Source organism: Talpa occidentalis, unplaced genomic scaffold (assembly GCF_014898055.3).
Source record: "Talpa occidentalis isolate TD23 unplaced genomic scaffold, MPIMG_talOcc4v2.1 talOcc4.3, whole genome shotgun sequence".
NCBI classification, from domain to species: domain Eukaryota; kingdom Metazoa; phylum Chordata; class Mammalia; order Eulipotyphla; family Talpidae; genus Talpa; species Talpa occidentalis.
Window position 1 is genome coordinate 104777469 of NW_023603184.1, and position 15961 is coordinate 104793429.

The window sequence follows — 15961 nt, forward strand, 5'->3', positions numbered from 1 at the left end:
CCTACTGAGCATAATGCAAAATTTTAAAAAAGTGATATTATGAACAACTTTCTCCCCTCAGCTGTCATCAGCTAGTCTTCTCTACGAATTCTATGATGGTAACAAAATAAAAGAGTTGGAAATGTGTAAACAGGAAATCCCTAAAATACTTTCCATTACTTGAATATTACCACCCCCAAAATATGCTTTCATTTGTCTACTATAATGATATGGTAAAAGTCAAGAGCACAATTTAAGTTATTTTGATGAGAACTGTATTTGCTTGGAAAATTCTAGAAATTTCCAGAGCTTTGAGCTTCTAGGTCTGTAAATGGAACAGGCTTTGTCTCCTAGGCTCCTACATGACACTGTTACCTTCCTCGTTTCCTTTTAAATGTACATTTAAACCACTGGGTTCCTTTTAGTGGTAGAAAAGTTTTGGTAACTGAAAGGACAGTGCCTTCAAGAGGGGACATTTGTAAATTAGAAAGAGTAATAGAATAGATAAGTTTTAAAATCACTGATAAAAAATAAAAAGGAATTATATTTGAACAAGAACAAAGTGAAAATCAAAACATTAACATCCTGTAAATATCTTCTTGTCTCTGTGGCCATGACCCAGTAAGTATGTCAACTCTAGGAAGGTCAAAGACTTGGAAAATCTAGTAGCAACACAGAGATTGGTCTACATTAAGGGTTGGATTTACAGCTCATGAGCCAAATCCAGGCCACTGCCTGTTTCCACAGAGCTAATGAGCTAAAAATACATTTTACATTTTAAAATTTTTACATTAAATAGTTATGACATACCTACATAATATTCTCAACTGACCAGCATAGTCCTAACTATTTATTACTGGATCCCTCACAGAGAGAGCTTTGCAACACCTGACTGGTGTGACCAATCATGTTTTTTTGACCAAGGTTTAAGGATCAGAAATATAACTTTGAGAAGCTTATCAGATTCTACAATGTAGTTGATAGCAGTATGAAATTCAGAATAATCCCCAAGAACTGGGATAGAAAGGACTACTTAGATTAAATTTGAACCACTGATTAGCAATTAGCAAATAAATATCCTTAGAATTATGTCCTGAAGCTTTCTGTGAGATGCTATTAACTGTTATCTGTGGTCAAAAAGGAAACACTTATACCACAGCTCTCCTGAGAAAAAAAGAAGGGAATGGAGGCATCACACTCCCAGACTTCAAACTATACTACAAAGCCATAATCATCAAAACTGCATGGTATTGGAACAAGAACAGACACACAGACCAATGGAATCAAATAGAAAATCCAGAAATAAACTCACAGATTTATGGTCACCTAATCTTTGATAAAGGAGCAAAGAATATGCATTGAGCAAAGAAAGTTTGTTCAATAAATGGTGCTGGGAAAACTGGGTCGCTACATGCAAAAGAATAAAGCTTGACTACTACCTAACACCATGCACAAAAACCAACTCAAAATGGATTAAAGAACTAGACATAAGACCTGAAACAATAAAATACATAGAAGGAAATATAGGCGAAACACTATATGATATGCACATCAAAGACATCTTTACAGACACATCACCCAAAGCAGTGATAGTGAAGGCAAAGATAAACAGCTGGGGCTACATCAAATTAAAGAACTTCTGCACAGCAAAAGAGACAATAACCAAAACAAAGAGAAACCCCACCGACTGGGAAAACATTTTTGCACACAACACTAATGATAAAGAACTGATCACAAAAATCTACAAAGAGCTGATGAGACTCAGCAACAACAAAGAAAATAATCCAGTCAAAAAATGGGCAGAAGAGCTAAAAAGAAACTTCTCTGAAGAGGAAATGCAAATGGCCAACAGGCATATGAAACAATGTTCAACATCACTTGTAATCAGGGAAATGAAAATCAAAACTACCATGAGATACCATCTTACTCAGTGAGAATGGCACTTATTAAAAAAACTAGCAACAACAAATGTTGGCGAGGTTGTGGAGAAAAAGGAACTCTCCTGCACTGTTGGTGGGAGTGCAAACTGGTCCAACCACCATGGAGAGCTGTGTGGAGATTTCTTGACCTACTAAACATAGAGCTCCCATATGATCCAGCAATTCCACTCCTAGGTATTTACCCGAGGACACAGAAACATCAGTTGCAAAGAGCACCTGCACCCCTCTGTTTATAGCAGCACTATTTACAATAGTTAAGCTTTGGAAACAACCCAAATGCCCAAAAATAGATGACTGGATCAAGAAGATGTGGTACATATACACCATGAAATATTACTCAGCATTCAAAAAAGATAAACACATGCAATTTGCAGCAACGTGGGTGTTGCTGGAAGGGATCATGCTCAGCGAAATAAGCCAGAAAGAAAAAGAAAAGTACCAGATGGTCTTACTCGTAGCAGGAATCTAGAAAACTTAAATAAGGGACCAGGGAAAAGAATAACTATAAGAAAATATCAAAATCAACAAACAACTATGAACCAGAGACACTCTATGGGGGTTGGGGGGCGGGGAAAGGAGGGTTTGGGGTCAAAATAAGGGGGTTGCAATTGTATGGGGAATATAAAAAGAAAAAAAAGAAACACTTATAGAAAGTTAAACTGTTGGTTTCTGTGTGTACATGTTTGTTTTGTTTTACCGTACAACTTCTCAGAACCTTTTTAAAAATCTCCATGACAGATACTGAATGCACCAATTCCTATAGTTTATCTCACTTTTGTGATACTAATAACTTGAAGAAAGTATGCTACAGAATATAATTTCGGGAATATTTACTTCACATGCTATCAAAATTATTTAGTGGGGGACTGAAAAGTTAAATGTATAAAATATAACAAAGTTTATAAGAGAACCAATTTAACTATCAAGTCCCTTGCGCAAGTAGTACTTACCATGTTGAGGACTTATGAACCTATTCTCCTAAATTACATAGTGTTATAAACCAATGTTACCTCACTGAAGAAAAAAAAGAATATAAATTGAAAGCATAACCATGTAAAATTAAAACATGAAGTCAAAGATGAACAAATTAGAGAATGCATGCACAATAAATATGATAAATGGTAGCACACAAACCGTATAAGCTATTTATAGGATGATGGACATGAAGAGGTCAGTAAGAAAAAAATGTACCAAGTAATTTGCCTGTGTGCCTTCACTATTGCCCTCTTTTGGCTGTTTTCCTATTGGGAAAAAAAAATTCAAACTTGGGTCATAATTCCACCCAGCTTAAAACTTGGCCCCAGCCCCCCACGGCTCTTAGGATAAAGAGCAAATCCTTACCACGGCTTACTGGCAGCAGATCTAGAAGCCTCCTCTCCTCTCCTCAGCTCACCCCAGTCACAGCCTGCTTCCTCCCTTCATCCTTGCGCAGGCTGGTCTTCCGGCTTGGGTTGCTTGTCCTTGCCCTCTCAACCTCTTCCCTTAGTTCACTCTCACACATTCCTCAGTTCTCAAATCAGACTCGACTCACTCAGAACAGCCCTCCCTGACTGCAACTCCTTGGATTTGTATAAGATTCCCCTTTATAAAGTCATAGCTCCCTATGCTTTGCTTCCATCGCACTCACCTCAGTTTTTTATTTTGTAATTGTGGGACAATTTCATTAAAGTCTAACCCTCTCGTTACCTAATAAACTTATCAAGGCCAAGGATCGTGACTTTCTTGTTCATCATTGTATCCCCAGCACCCAGGAAAGCATTATTAAAATGTTCTTTAAAGTAAGAAATGATGACAATGATACTTTTCTAAATACTATAGGTAACAGCTTTCTTTTCTGTATGTTTTTTTTTTCTTTTTTAAAAAAAGATTTATTTTATTCATGCATGCATGCAAGAAATGTGTGTAGGGCAGAGGCGCAGGGCTGAGAGGACTTATCAGAGACAGAGTGGGGAGCAGAACAGGTGGATCTCTACTGAAATATGCTGCTGAGGTGAGAAGCAGGGAGACAAGACCCACTGTGCCATGTGGGTCAGCTCCCTGGCTGGGGATAGAACCACAGGGGTGACAGCGCTGAGATTTAACCCTTAGGCCACCAGGGAGGCCCGTTATATATTTTCGATAGTGCACATATTAATTTTTAAAAGTTTAGGATAAACCCAAATCTAAATAATTAAATGATAATCAGACTTTTTAAAAACTAGGAGGTGAAATGACCTTATGAAAAACTAACTCAAATAGCAAGCTTCTCACATATTTATTAACATGGAAAATGTTCATGACATAGTTAATTCACAGTGTACTTGTGAACCCATTTTTGTTTCACCCATGAACGTATAAGAATTTGATACACAACAATTTTAAGTGATTATCTTTGTGTAGTGGAATTACAGTGACTTTTTGCTTTTCCTTGTGCTCTTCCATATTTTAATATTTTCTGTATGTTAGGAAAAAGCCAAATAATCTCTTTAAACTTCTATGTACTCCTTGTGCATTCACAGTATAATTCAACTTGTGACCCACATTCAGAAACATATCTTTTTCTTTCAACTAAGGGATGCCTTACATGAAACCAGCCCAGAACATAAAACTTAATATGATGATCGCTTTGCAAAATGAAATGTCAATTCATTATATTGTACACCTGCAACTAATATAACATTATGTGCTAACTATACTTCATAAATTAAAATAATAAGAACAAACCTCACTCAGTACCGTTTCATATAAATTGCTTTCTGTAGTTAGTTGACCTGAGGGGCCTTCATTTAAACTAGAATTACTATACCAATATTTTAAAAGGGGTTATGGCCCTGATCATATGGTAGTATATTTTTAAGTGAAGTATACTACCCTTTTAATCAGTAACAATTTTCTGATATTGCAGGAAACTAAATTCTATTGCTGTCACATGTGTTAACACCTACTGTTATATCTAGAAAATTTCCAAAAAAGTGATTCATATTAAGAGAAGCAGAAAAACATTTTTGAAAAATTATTCTGCAGAACACTGTTTTCCACTTATTCGAAATAGCACAAGAAGGTTTGCAGGAAATAAAACGAAACCATGGTAACCAACGAAACCTATCATGAGCTATCAGATCAAAAGAACACATAGTACATTACACGTCAACGCCTACCAGCAGCATAATCCTTCCCTGGTGCCTCTAGATCCTTTCTACTAAACATGAAGGAAGCCTTCCATAAATTCTCATTTTTAAAATGTGAAATCTCCTTTACGAATATCTACGATAATTCATTAGTTTTATCCAGGATCTTTGAGTTCACTTTAAAAGTCAATGTAGTGATCTGAGATTCCATCAAGAACTGTTCTTTTTAATCATCAGCAAAATTGTATTTTTTACCTCAATACATTTTGTCATATTTTTTATCATTTTTTTTAATACTGTAGATAAGAATTTCTTCACACTATTCAGATCTGTAATAATTAATATTCTCACAGGAATGATGCTTAACAGAATCTTATCAGCAAATTTAAAGTCACAAATCAATTAAATCACAATTGCATTTATAAAACACTGAGAAGTCCCATTTTGCCATCTTGTCCATTTTGTCATTAATCATGAACCCCCATCCTAAGTACTGTGAAGCTAAATCCACAGAATCTGACTCAACAAATTCTTAAACTACCATCATCAGTTGAAATTAAACACAAGGTATAAGTGGCTTTTGATAGACATCAGTTGCTTGGTACACAACTATATAGCCAGACAGATAGTAGGGTAGACCTCTGCAAAGGCTAGGGATCTAACTCAAAAACTAACAACTATCATTTAAAATAAAATACAATAGGCAGGCCTCCCTGATGGTGCAAGGGGTTAAGCAATGCACTATGAAGCAATCCGCAGCCTCTACAGCACGAATTCAATCCCCAGCCAGCCAGGGAGCAATCCACATGGCGCAGCAGACCTCTCCTGTCTCATCCACTGCTCCCCTCAGCAGTGTGTTTTGGTCAGTCTGCCTGTTTTGTCCACACTCTGTCTCTGGTGAATCCTCTCACCCTCCGTTTCTCTGGCCTGTACCCCAGTTCTTGCATGCATAAATAAATAAATCTTAAATTAAATAAAATAGGGCCTTCCTGGTGGTATAAAGGATTAAGCAAAACACTGTGAAGCTATTGAAGCCTCTGCAGTACAAATTCAATCCCTGGTCCCCCAAACCCAAATCCCCTCCCCCCTCCCGCCCTGCTGGCCAGGGAGCAACCCACATGAACAGCAGACTTCTTCTGCTCCCCTAGCAATGTATCTCAGTCTGCCTGTTCTGCTCCCTATTGTCTCTGGTATATCCTCTCACCTCCCCCTCCCCGCACCTCTGACCTGTACCCCAGTTCTTGTATGCATAAATAAATAAATCTTTAAAAAAATAAACTATGCAAACACATTATAAAAATAAATATATACTTTATGTATGACCAATTATAGAAAGGATAATTGTAAATGGCATTATGTCCAGGGAGTAGAACTAGAAGTATATGGTCAGAAAGCAACATCATTATATATACTTCTCTTACTTGTAAAGGAACTTATATATCCATGTGTTGCCTGCATAATCATGGGATGCAATAAATTACATGGATATAAATATGCTATTATTTTCATAGGTAATTATTAATGCTTATATAGAAAAGTTATCCAAACTTACTATAAAATTATTTTTATAAGTACATGTCATCACCAAATAATATTAAAATGGAGTTTTAATTTAAATTATTAAACTTTAAATGTACTTTAATGCAGCTTTTCTTTTTGGTCAGGGGTGAAAAGTTAGCTCAAGAATTAGTTGGCGTAAACCCCATCCTTAAAAGGCCTTAAACAAAGGTGTATCTACATTATAAAAAGCAGAAATGTTGATAGCTTTTAATCGGAGAATTTTTAATTGAGATTTTTAAGTTAAGAATTTACTCTTGTGCCAAATCCTTTGTCAATTTATATAAAGCATTGCATGGTTTCTTATTATTCTGTTTTCAGAAAATTATACTGTTTCTTTGCTTCTTATTCTTAAGCAAGTTAAGCCTCAGTTTTTTATCTGTAAAATGCAGAAAATACAATATCTACCATAGGAACTTATTTTATAGATAAAAATGAGATTTCCAAACTGTATGCAATAAATACAGGTTATGGGTAAAAGGCATCAAATTTGTTGGGCCTTTGGCTGGGAAGGTCTGACACAGCTACTGTCCTCAGGCCAGTCACGTTTAGCCATAAGCAGCCTCAGGCATTTACTGCAGTGTACTACAGAATATCACAATTTTCAGTGGGCACCACACTGGAAAATACTGAAAGGTAATTCACATGAAGTATTTACCACAGTGCCTTGCAAAGTAAATACTTAATGAATGTGAACAATTATTGTATTCATAAAACTGTGAAGTCTATTAAAATATTTGGGTGTGCCAAATCATTCACAGGCAAGGAGACACACTATCAGTACATTCTGGGGCTGTATCTGGTTGCCAAGAAACAAATTTTAAATGAAGAGAACCTGGTATGTCCTCTGAGCCTTAAAGCAGATATCCCAGTCAGTTTCCCTTTACATAGTAGATAACCAGAGTCACATGAAAGGCCCTTTTCATTAGCCCCAAAATGTACCCGAAACTCAATTCTACCCAAATGAAGTAGTGAGACATTAGTTAAACTTAACTTTAGTTAAGTTTTAATTTCAAAATTAAAGTTAAAAAATCCTTGACTAAACTTTTATTTAGTTCTCTACCTTATGTGCTTTAAACACATTGCTTTTGAAAATATATGCATATTTTTAAGAGGGAAACGAAGCTTGACTAGACAGAATATAGTGAATAAAAACCATACTGAGGACAAAATTTTATCATTCAAGAGAAAGTTGCAAATCAAAACAATTACTTAACACCCACTGGGACACAATACCTGCAGTTTAAATCAAAGACATGATAACAAGTGTTGGTGATAAATGGAGAAACTAGAATCTTCATATATTGCTGGTGGGACTGTAAGATGGTAAAATTATTTTGAAAAAAAAAAAAAAAAACTGGCAGTCCTGAATATGTTAAACATAGAGTTACAATATGGTCCTAGGAACACGCCTAAGAGAACTAAAAATGTATGTCCACACAAAAATTTGTACATAATATTGTTCAAAATAGCCAAAAAGTGGAAACTACAGAATAAATAAAATGCTGTATATGTCCATGTACTGGAATATATTCAAATAGTACTTATTGGTAACATGGATAAACCTTGAAAACATGCTAAGGCCCACAAGCCAATTACAAAAAACACCTATTTTCTGACCATTTATATGAGATGTCCAGGATATATAAATCTAGAGGGACAAAAGTAGGTTAATGGTTCCCTAAGGCTGGGAAGTAACTGCAAATGCTATTGATTTTCTTTGACTGAATGTTCTAAAATGGAATTTTTTGCAGATATTGTGAGTGCACTAAAAACCATTAAGTTACACACTTTAAATGAGTAAAGTGGTAGGTTAGTTGCCTTAAAACAAATGGTTTTTAAAAAAGGGTAAGCTATGACCACAAGAAAAAGTCAAGCTTGCAAATAAAGACAGAAAAAAAAGGTTGCAATTTTGTAATACAGAGAAATGGTGCCTGGCTGTCATAGATAAATGTTTTGGAACATTCTGGATAGGAGGTAAATATTTTTTGGTCCAGAAAAAAAGGAAAAAAAGAATTGGCGATTAATTTTTTTTCTTGATCAGTTTAATACATTTGTAAGAAGTCTTTCAGGACCATTCATCTAAATGCAGTATGAAAAAAAAAAAAAAAGGGAGACTGGTGTCTATCTGAACATAGCAAAGAAAGCTGATCGATATTTTTTCTTCTTTCTTCCCCTCCCTGATACCAGCATTCAATTTTCATTTGTTAACTGAAAAGGAGAACTCAAAGGCTCTTAACACTCATTTGTACATTTTAAGTTTTCTCTCCCTTTAGACAGACCACACTGGAAGCATTAACTAGAGGTTGTTTAGTGAGCATGGAGTCAGAGCAAGAAGAAATGAGTTAAAAAAAAAAAAAAAGACGTATTTAATGAACTATTTCTCAGTGTGTTCCAGAGAGATTCCATGAAAAGAGGGTCTCATGATCAAATGAGTTTGGGAAATACAATAATTCTATTAACAATACTTAACAGGCTCTGAAAAGTACTTTCCTATAGCAAAGAAACCCAACAGACTACATTTAATCACATGGAGACTGTACGGTTCTTTGTATTCATCTCCACATTAGAGACAGCACAGCCTAGGCCAGCCAAGCCAACTCTCTGCCACAGACCGTGGACTCTAGAACACTGGCCTCTGACTTCTCTTTCTGTTGCTCCCAAGGCTGACCAATTCCACTTCTTCAGATTAATCATTTAAAGAAGTTGATGCATTCCATTTAGGGTCAAATCTTCAAGGATTTAGGAGACATTATCTTCCTTTTTTGTTGCTAAAGGATATATTTGTGTGTGTCTCTATGTGTGTGTATTTATATTCAGTACAAGCAGTTTTAATACTGCATCTTAGGGTTAGCTCCCTGGCTGGGGATGGAACTCATGCTGCCACTAGCTTGACAGCACTAAGACTTTAACCCCTGTGCCACAGGGAGGCCCTGCTTTCTGGTTTTAAATTCTCATTCATTTCCCATTATCTAAACATTTCCCAAACAATAAAGAAAATCCCAAAGTCACTTTGAAACACTTTATGCTTTGTGAGCATCTCATGCCTGGGCTAGTATCTTATTTTCAACTACACACACACCTTTTGTACAGCAAAATTTCACTGAGCAACAATTATTCCTCCTGAACCAAGGAGTCAACATGAGCAGACACAGAAAAGTCAGACAAGGTGTAGCATGAAATTCAGGCTGAGATGGGATGCCGAAGATTCTGCTGAAGAGGCAGACATCAACCAAGGAATCTGTTGTATTCTTTGCAGGCCATGTAATGAGAATCTGGCACTGTGACAGCACACACACACAATAGACTCATCTGGGTAACACTGTAGTGGACAATGATCATCACTGAAGGCCTATACCCCCTCGAGTGAGGGGGCGGTGCCAATGACAGGGAGGTGTGTGCTTTGAAACTGTATGCCCTACTCAACACTACAACCTGCTGATCACTCCCTCAGGTTGATGTTATAGCCTATTTGGGAGGACAACTAAAGAACTCAGTTTGAATATTTTGAGACTTAAGTTTGTATGGAGTAACATGTGTCCAAGTACTAATTACTAGTTTTAGGACCCTGGACTAAAGTAGTGAATGCATAGTGAAGACTGAAAGCCATGAAAGCACTCCCCGTTAAATGTTCACATTTTCTCCAATTGGATTTCCCAGGCCAAAGTAGACGGGAGGTGATTATAAAATCAGTCATGAGAAGCATGAGAGAGGGAAAGCAGGCAGGAATGAGGATGCTACTTTCCTTCAAACTAAATACTTGACCAGGGTGCTTGATAGCGTGATTAAGTGAAAACAGAGTGATAGCCATATTATAAGATGAGACAATATGGTAAGTGGAAAGTATCCGTTCATTTCAATGAGGCAAGCTGAGCTCAGATTCTAGTTTAGCAGCTGAGTATGTGATCTCAGAGGAAGGGAGGAGGAATGGTAACAAAGGGTTCCAAAAAAGGAGTGTTTAGAGATTTCGGGCTCTCCTCTCACTCCCATCCCCTTCCTTAATCTGATCCACTAGACTTTATATCAAGGCTTATTGACCTCAGACACTCAGATGACCAGACTATTTGGAAATGTGTTGTTACAGAGTCCGAAAATTATAAAATGTTAGGAATAAAAAGATGAAAAAAGTGGCTTCAAGATATTTTGTGATTTGCCTCAAATCCGTCTTCCGATTCACTTAGTGGAAAAATAAATAGGTAGGTATTTGAATTCCCAATCCTTATTTTTCTCCCGTACCACAATTTAAACCACAAAAACAATACAATTAAGTAATTGAAGGGAGATTTACACTTAATATTTGCCATAAAAAAGCAAATTTCTTTGAATTCCTGTAACAAGCTGTTCTCCAAGTATACAACTGGTGCAGAATTCAGTATGAAATAATACTGAATAATGCCATTCACTCTGCCAGAAAGATTAATATTAAATCTTATGGATGGAAATTAGAGCAGCCCCTGCTCACTGAGAGCCCCAAGTGACCGGAGGAAATCACACGTGGCAGCACAGAGTCCAAAACAATCACATCATCTTTCTGTCCTCCTGTTGTGGCAATCCAAAGAAATGCCACTTCTTTAATCTCTTTCTTAGAAGTTTCTACTTTAAAGATTTTCCCAAAGAATGGATGAATATATGCAGGAATGAACAAAGGAAAGAGCAAAGATAATGGATAATTATCTTTTGAGAGGGAGCAATGCAGAGGGATTATGAACATACTCGGAAGCCAGATTGTATGGTGAGAATACCAGCTACAAGGCTTAGAAAATGTATGACCATGGCCCACTTACTCAACTTCTATGTCCTCAGTTTCCCTATCTGTAAAGATAATAACTGTCCTTACATCCAGCTGTTGTGAAGATGAAGTGAGTTTGGAGGTCTAACATGAGGTACACCCAGGGGATAAGCATAATACCGTATTAATGTTCTCTTTCTATTGCAGGGTGAATGGAATATTTCTGGGCACTCTACTGTAAACTAAGAAAAGCCAAAATGTTAGGCAGAGTTCGATTGATAGGAAAGAGCCAAAAGCTCTCATGAAAAGCTGCTTCAATGAAAAGCCAACATAAGAAAAATGACACTGGCTTTAATTTTATGAGTTATAAAGATCTTTTCTCTTAGTTCCTTTCCTTATTCAAGAAATAGATGGGAGCTGACCCAGCAGGACAGATGGGAAAGAAAGGGTAGAGTGAAATGGAAGAAAGCAACTACTATAAAAAAAGCTTTAAAAGTTTCTCAATTCTTAATTACTGAGTGCTACCATTCATGAGGAATTTTTAAGGGTCTCAAAGCTATTAAAATGGTAATTAGGTCCCAAGAAAACAAGAACCAATTCAATTACATGCTGGATGCTTTTTAAAATTTAAAGCCCTCTATTAAGAGGGTTTAAAATGAAGCACAGTTATAATTATAGGTTCATGACCAACCTTAAAGCCAAAGTGTAGGTTCCTGGCTGACGCTGGCTCTCCCGAATGAGGTAGCTCCCCTCAGCCACACTCAGGAGCTGGTCTGCTGCTTCTCGGGAGATCATGCCGTGAAACCTACGAGGCAAGGTCCATTCAGAAACTGCATGCTTTCCACCTTTTTCAGTAAAACGAGATGAAATACCCCCACCCACCCCCATCCTCCTGTTGCTTTTCTAGACAAAGTACTGCCATTTGATCAAAGGGGAACAGTTGGGTTTAACTAGATTTTTGTTTCTTTGGGCCTGGTCAGCTTCTCCGTGGTGACAAAAACAGCACCAAAGTATCTAATCCATTTAACAATCATGGAATCAAAATTCACATCTGTCTAAGGGAAGATCAACCTCCTCTCTCCAGAGGACAATGCCCTTCTTATGTAGCCATCTGACCATGTGAACATGCTAGAAAAATATATAGAAATGTGGCCTATTTCCTTTTTTCACACTAGTGGCACTGTTCCAAAATTTTGATTCAGAGTCCATGCTGGCAATTTTCCAGGACCCTGGGTTGTCCTTAATTGGCATGATTGCCCAATAATGTGCATAATCTGCATCAGTGGATATGCCAGCCAAAAGCAAACAACTGTAATACTTGCTTTCACTCCCTGCTAAAATCCAATCTTTGATTAAGAGACAAAAAGAGGAAAAAGAATAAATATAAATAATACACTTTGTATAGAAACACAGGTTTATCCATAACACTGACATCAAACACTAAAAAAGAAAAAAATGTCCGGAGTAACGATGATAATATTAAAAATATAAAACCACATTATATATGTTACATTATATGACTTACACATTATATGACTTACAACTTAAAAGGAATTTACACACACATGCTGTCCTTTTAGTAAGCCAAAAGTAATATAACTGATTGTTCAAATGAGACTCTATGGGTTTTACGGGTACAAAAGAAACAAGTCACTTGACTGTGGAATGACATACTTTAAAAGCCCTAAAATGTACCTTACTAATTTAGGAATTTTACTGGGGAACAAGTAGAAATTTTTTCTCATGGAAATGATTTGTTTTTTCTTAACATAACTCTTAAGTCTTAAAACAGTTCATAGTAGGCATGTTCAAATCATGGAAATTAGCACAGCTAGGTTTAACAATGGGCTCCTGGAATTTCTTTGCTCCATATAGTCCTCAGTTTTTCAGAACCAGCTCTACTCTGACTCTGCTGGAAGCAAGTAGGTGATAACCTATCCCTGGTATTAACAGATGCCACTATAATTAAAATATAGGCATATTCAGCTTATTTGACAATACTTAATAAAATTAGTAAATTTTAATAGCTGCTTTTAAAAACTCAATTTAAAAGAAAATCCCACCAAAGAAAGAGATTTTGGAACAGAACTTAACAATGATATTTAAAGAGCCTTAAAACTATTCATATTAGCCAACCCAAAATTTCCACCCTTAAGAAAGCTTTATGCACTAAGATCTATTTTATTACTTTTAATAGTATATTTTAAAAGCAATTTAAATTCCCAAAGCAGATGAATGACTAAACCATAAAGAACATCAGTGGTTCTTAAATTTGAAATCATCCACCCCTCAACTCAGATGGTCCTATGTTTCATTCACAAAGAGAACTTACAGAGATCTTGAAATAATTAAATACAGTATCTACATTATTTATATCATAATTTTTAAGTCATAAAATTACTTTATTTGGGGAATGATGAAATTTTAGGTTATTTTTATTCTTTTTCTTAAAGTGCTATATTTGTTTTTCTATAATTAGGGAAATTAAGAACTTAAATTTATTATAGCACTTTTCATAAAATACAAATGTTCACATTCAATATTAAATGGAACATTAGGCTTTAAAGTTGTATGCATAATACTTTAATTCTATAAAAATCATTTGAAAGATAGATCTTCAGAAGATAATACTTCAAATTGATAACATTAGTTATTTCTGGGTAGTATGAATTACATTTTTTCCCTGGTAAGAGAATGTGTACTACTGATAGAAAATTTGGAAAATAAAAGTACAGATTAAACTACCCTCAACCATTGTATGTATACATGTATGTGCATATCTATATGCTTAGTGTATACACACACACACACACACACACACACACACTAGTATATAGACACACACACATTTTTCTCATATACCTTTAGGATTATTCATTGACTTACAAGGCATCTTTAACATTATTGCATATACATTTTTCCCACGTTATTTTTTTCTTCATACTTGTCTTTATTTTCTCTATTTTCACCCTCTGGAATACATTTGTAATGAGAAAAATAACTAATTCAACCTTGATTACATCTTTCCTCTTGCCTTTATTTTTACTAAAAGCATCCATTTACCTCCTATATATCCCAATCTATAAAATATATTTTGACAATCCATACTTACTCTCTTCCATAATACTTTGGTCTGTTTTCTACCTATTGGGAAAAGGAAAAAAAAAATACTGTGAAAATGCAAATGCTCAGAACATAACATTTTCATATGTGACAAACTAATTTTTTAAGGAAAAAAAAAAAAAGAAGTAGAAAAGCCAGAGACTAGAGTCCTAGTTCTACCAGCAAACTGTGCCACTTACTCTAGTCACTCCTCTCTCACACCTGTTTCTTATCTATAAAATGTTGTGTATATAACATGCAATTTGCAGCAACATGGATGGAGCTGGAAGGGATCATGCTCAGTGAAATAAGCCAGAAAGAAAAAAAAAATACCGGATGGTCTCACTCATAGCAGGAATTTAGAAACCCTACATAAGGGACCAGGAAAAAGAATAACTATAAGAAAGAAAAAAATCAAAATCAACAAATAACTATGAACCAGAGACACACTTTGGGGGGTGGGGCGGGGCAAGGAGGGAATGGGGTCAAAATCGGGGTTGCAATTGTATGGGGAATATAAAAAAAAATAAAAAAGAAAGAAAGAAAAATAAGAAAAAAAATGTTGTGTATATAAAGGCTTGGACTAAATTATCTTTCATTTTTAGGATTTTATGAATCTGAAAAATATTTACTCAAATATTTTATCCAAAAATAAAACAAGGGGCTTCCTGGTGGCGCAGGGGTTAAGACAACCTATGAAACAATCCTCGGCCTCTGCAGCACAAGTTCAATTCCCGGCCGGCCAGGGAGCTACCCACATGGTGGGACAGACCTCTCCTGTGTGGCCCGCTGCTCCCCTCAGCAGTGTGTTTTGGTCAGTCTGCCTGTTCTGTTGTCGCACTCGGTCTCTGGTGAATCCTCTCACCCTCCCGTGCATCTCTGGCCTATATCCCAGCTCTTGTATAAAAATAAATAAATCTTTAAAAAAAAAAATAAAACAATCCACAAACTTAATGCCACAGTTGTGCTGGAACTGACTGACTTTCTCTCCCATCCTCTCCCTTCCTGCTACCCCACAGTCTCCATCCTGGTAACACCTCTTGCCCTTTTGTTCTTCCATGAGCTCTACCCTCACCACAATTATCTTCACTAGTTTCAAGCATGCTGGTTGAAACTCAAGACCCAGCAGAATAGATTGTAAGGAATATTTACTGGGTTACAGTGAATGATAAAGAATATTTACCCCACTGATTCAAGACACAAACATTAGCTGAATGACAACTGTTATAGGAATTGGCCTACATGGAAGCAAACACATCACACACAAAAATTGTCATTATTCACGTTCTTTTGAGACTGACATAATAATGGAGACAATAAAGAATTTCAAAGAAACAAACAAGGAAATCAGTAGTGATAACTGTTAGAATTAAAATAAGAATGAATAAGGCGAAAGGGAAAACTAATGAAGTGTCTTATTTGGGTGGTCAGGTAAGGTCCTGAGATATTTAAATTGGATCCTGAATGACAAAAAGCTAGGCATAACTGCAAAATCACATGATTGGAAAAGCTTTCCCCAGGATGTATCTGAGCAACACCAGGGACTA

At 36.1% G+C, this 15961-nt stretch overlaps 1 protein-coding gene across 1 annotated transcript in view; it reads right to left on the reverse strand.

Annotated features, from left to right (window-relative positions):
* The window catches only part of CHN1 (chimerin 1), a 154621-nt gene that overhangs the window by 81257 nt on the left and 57403 nt on the right, over positions 1 to 15961 (reverse strand). The window contains exons 4-5 of the mRNA XM_037523572.2: positions 14425 to 14456; positions 12004 to 12117 (exon numbers count right to left, since the gene is read on the reverse strand). Coding sequence (XP_037379469.1) covers positions 12004 to 12117; positions 14425 to 14456 — 146 coding nt within the window. The remainder of the gene's footprint in view (positions 1 to 12003; positions 12118 to 14424; positions 14457 to 15961) is intronic.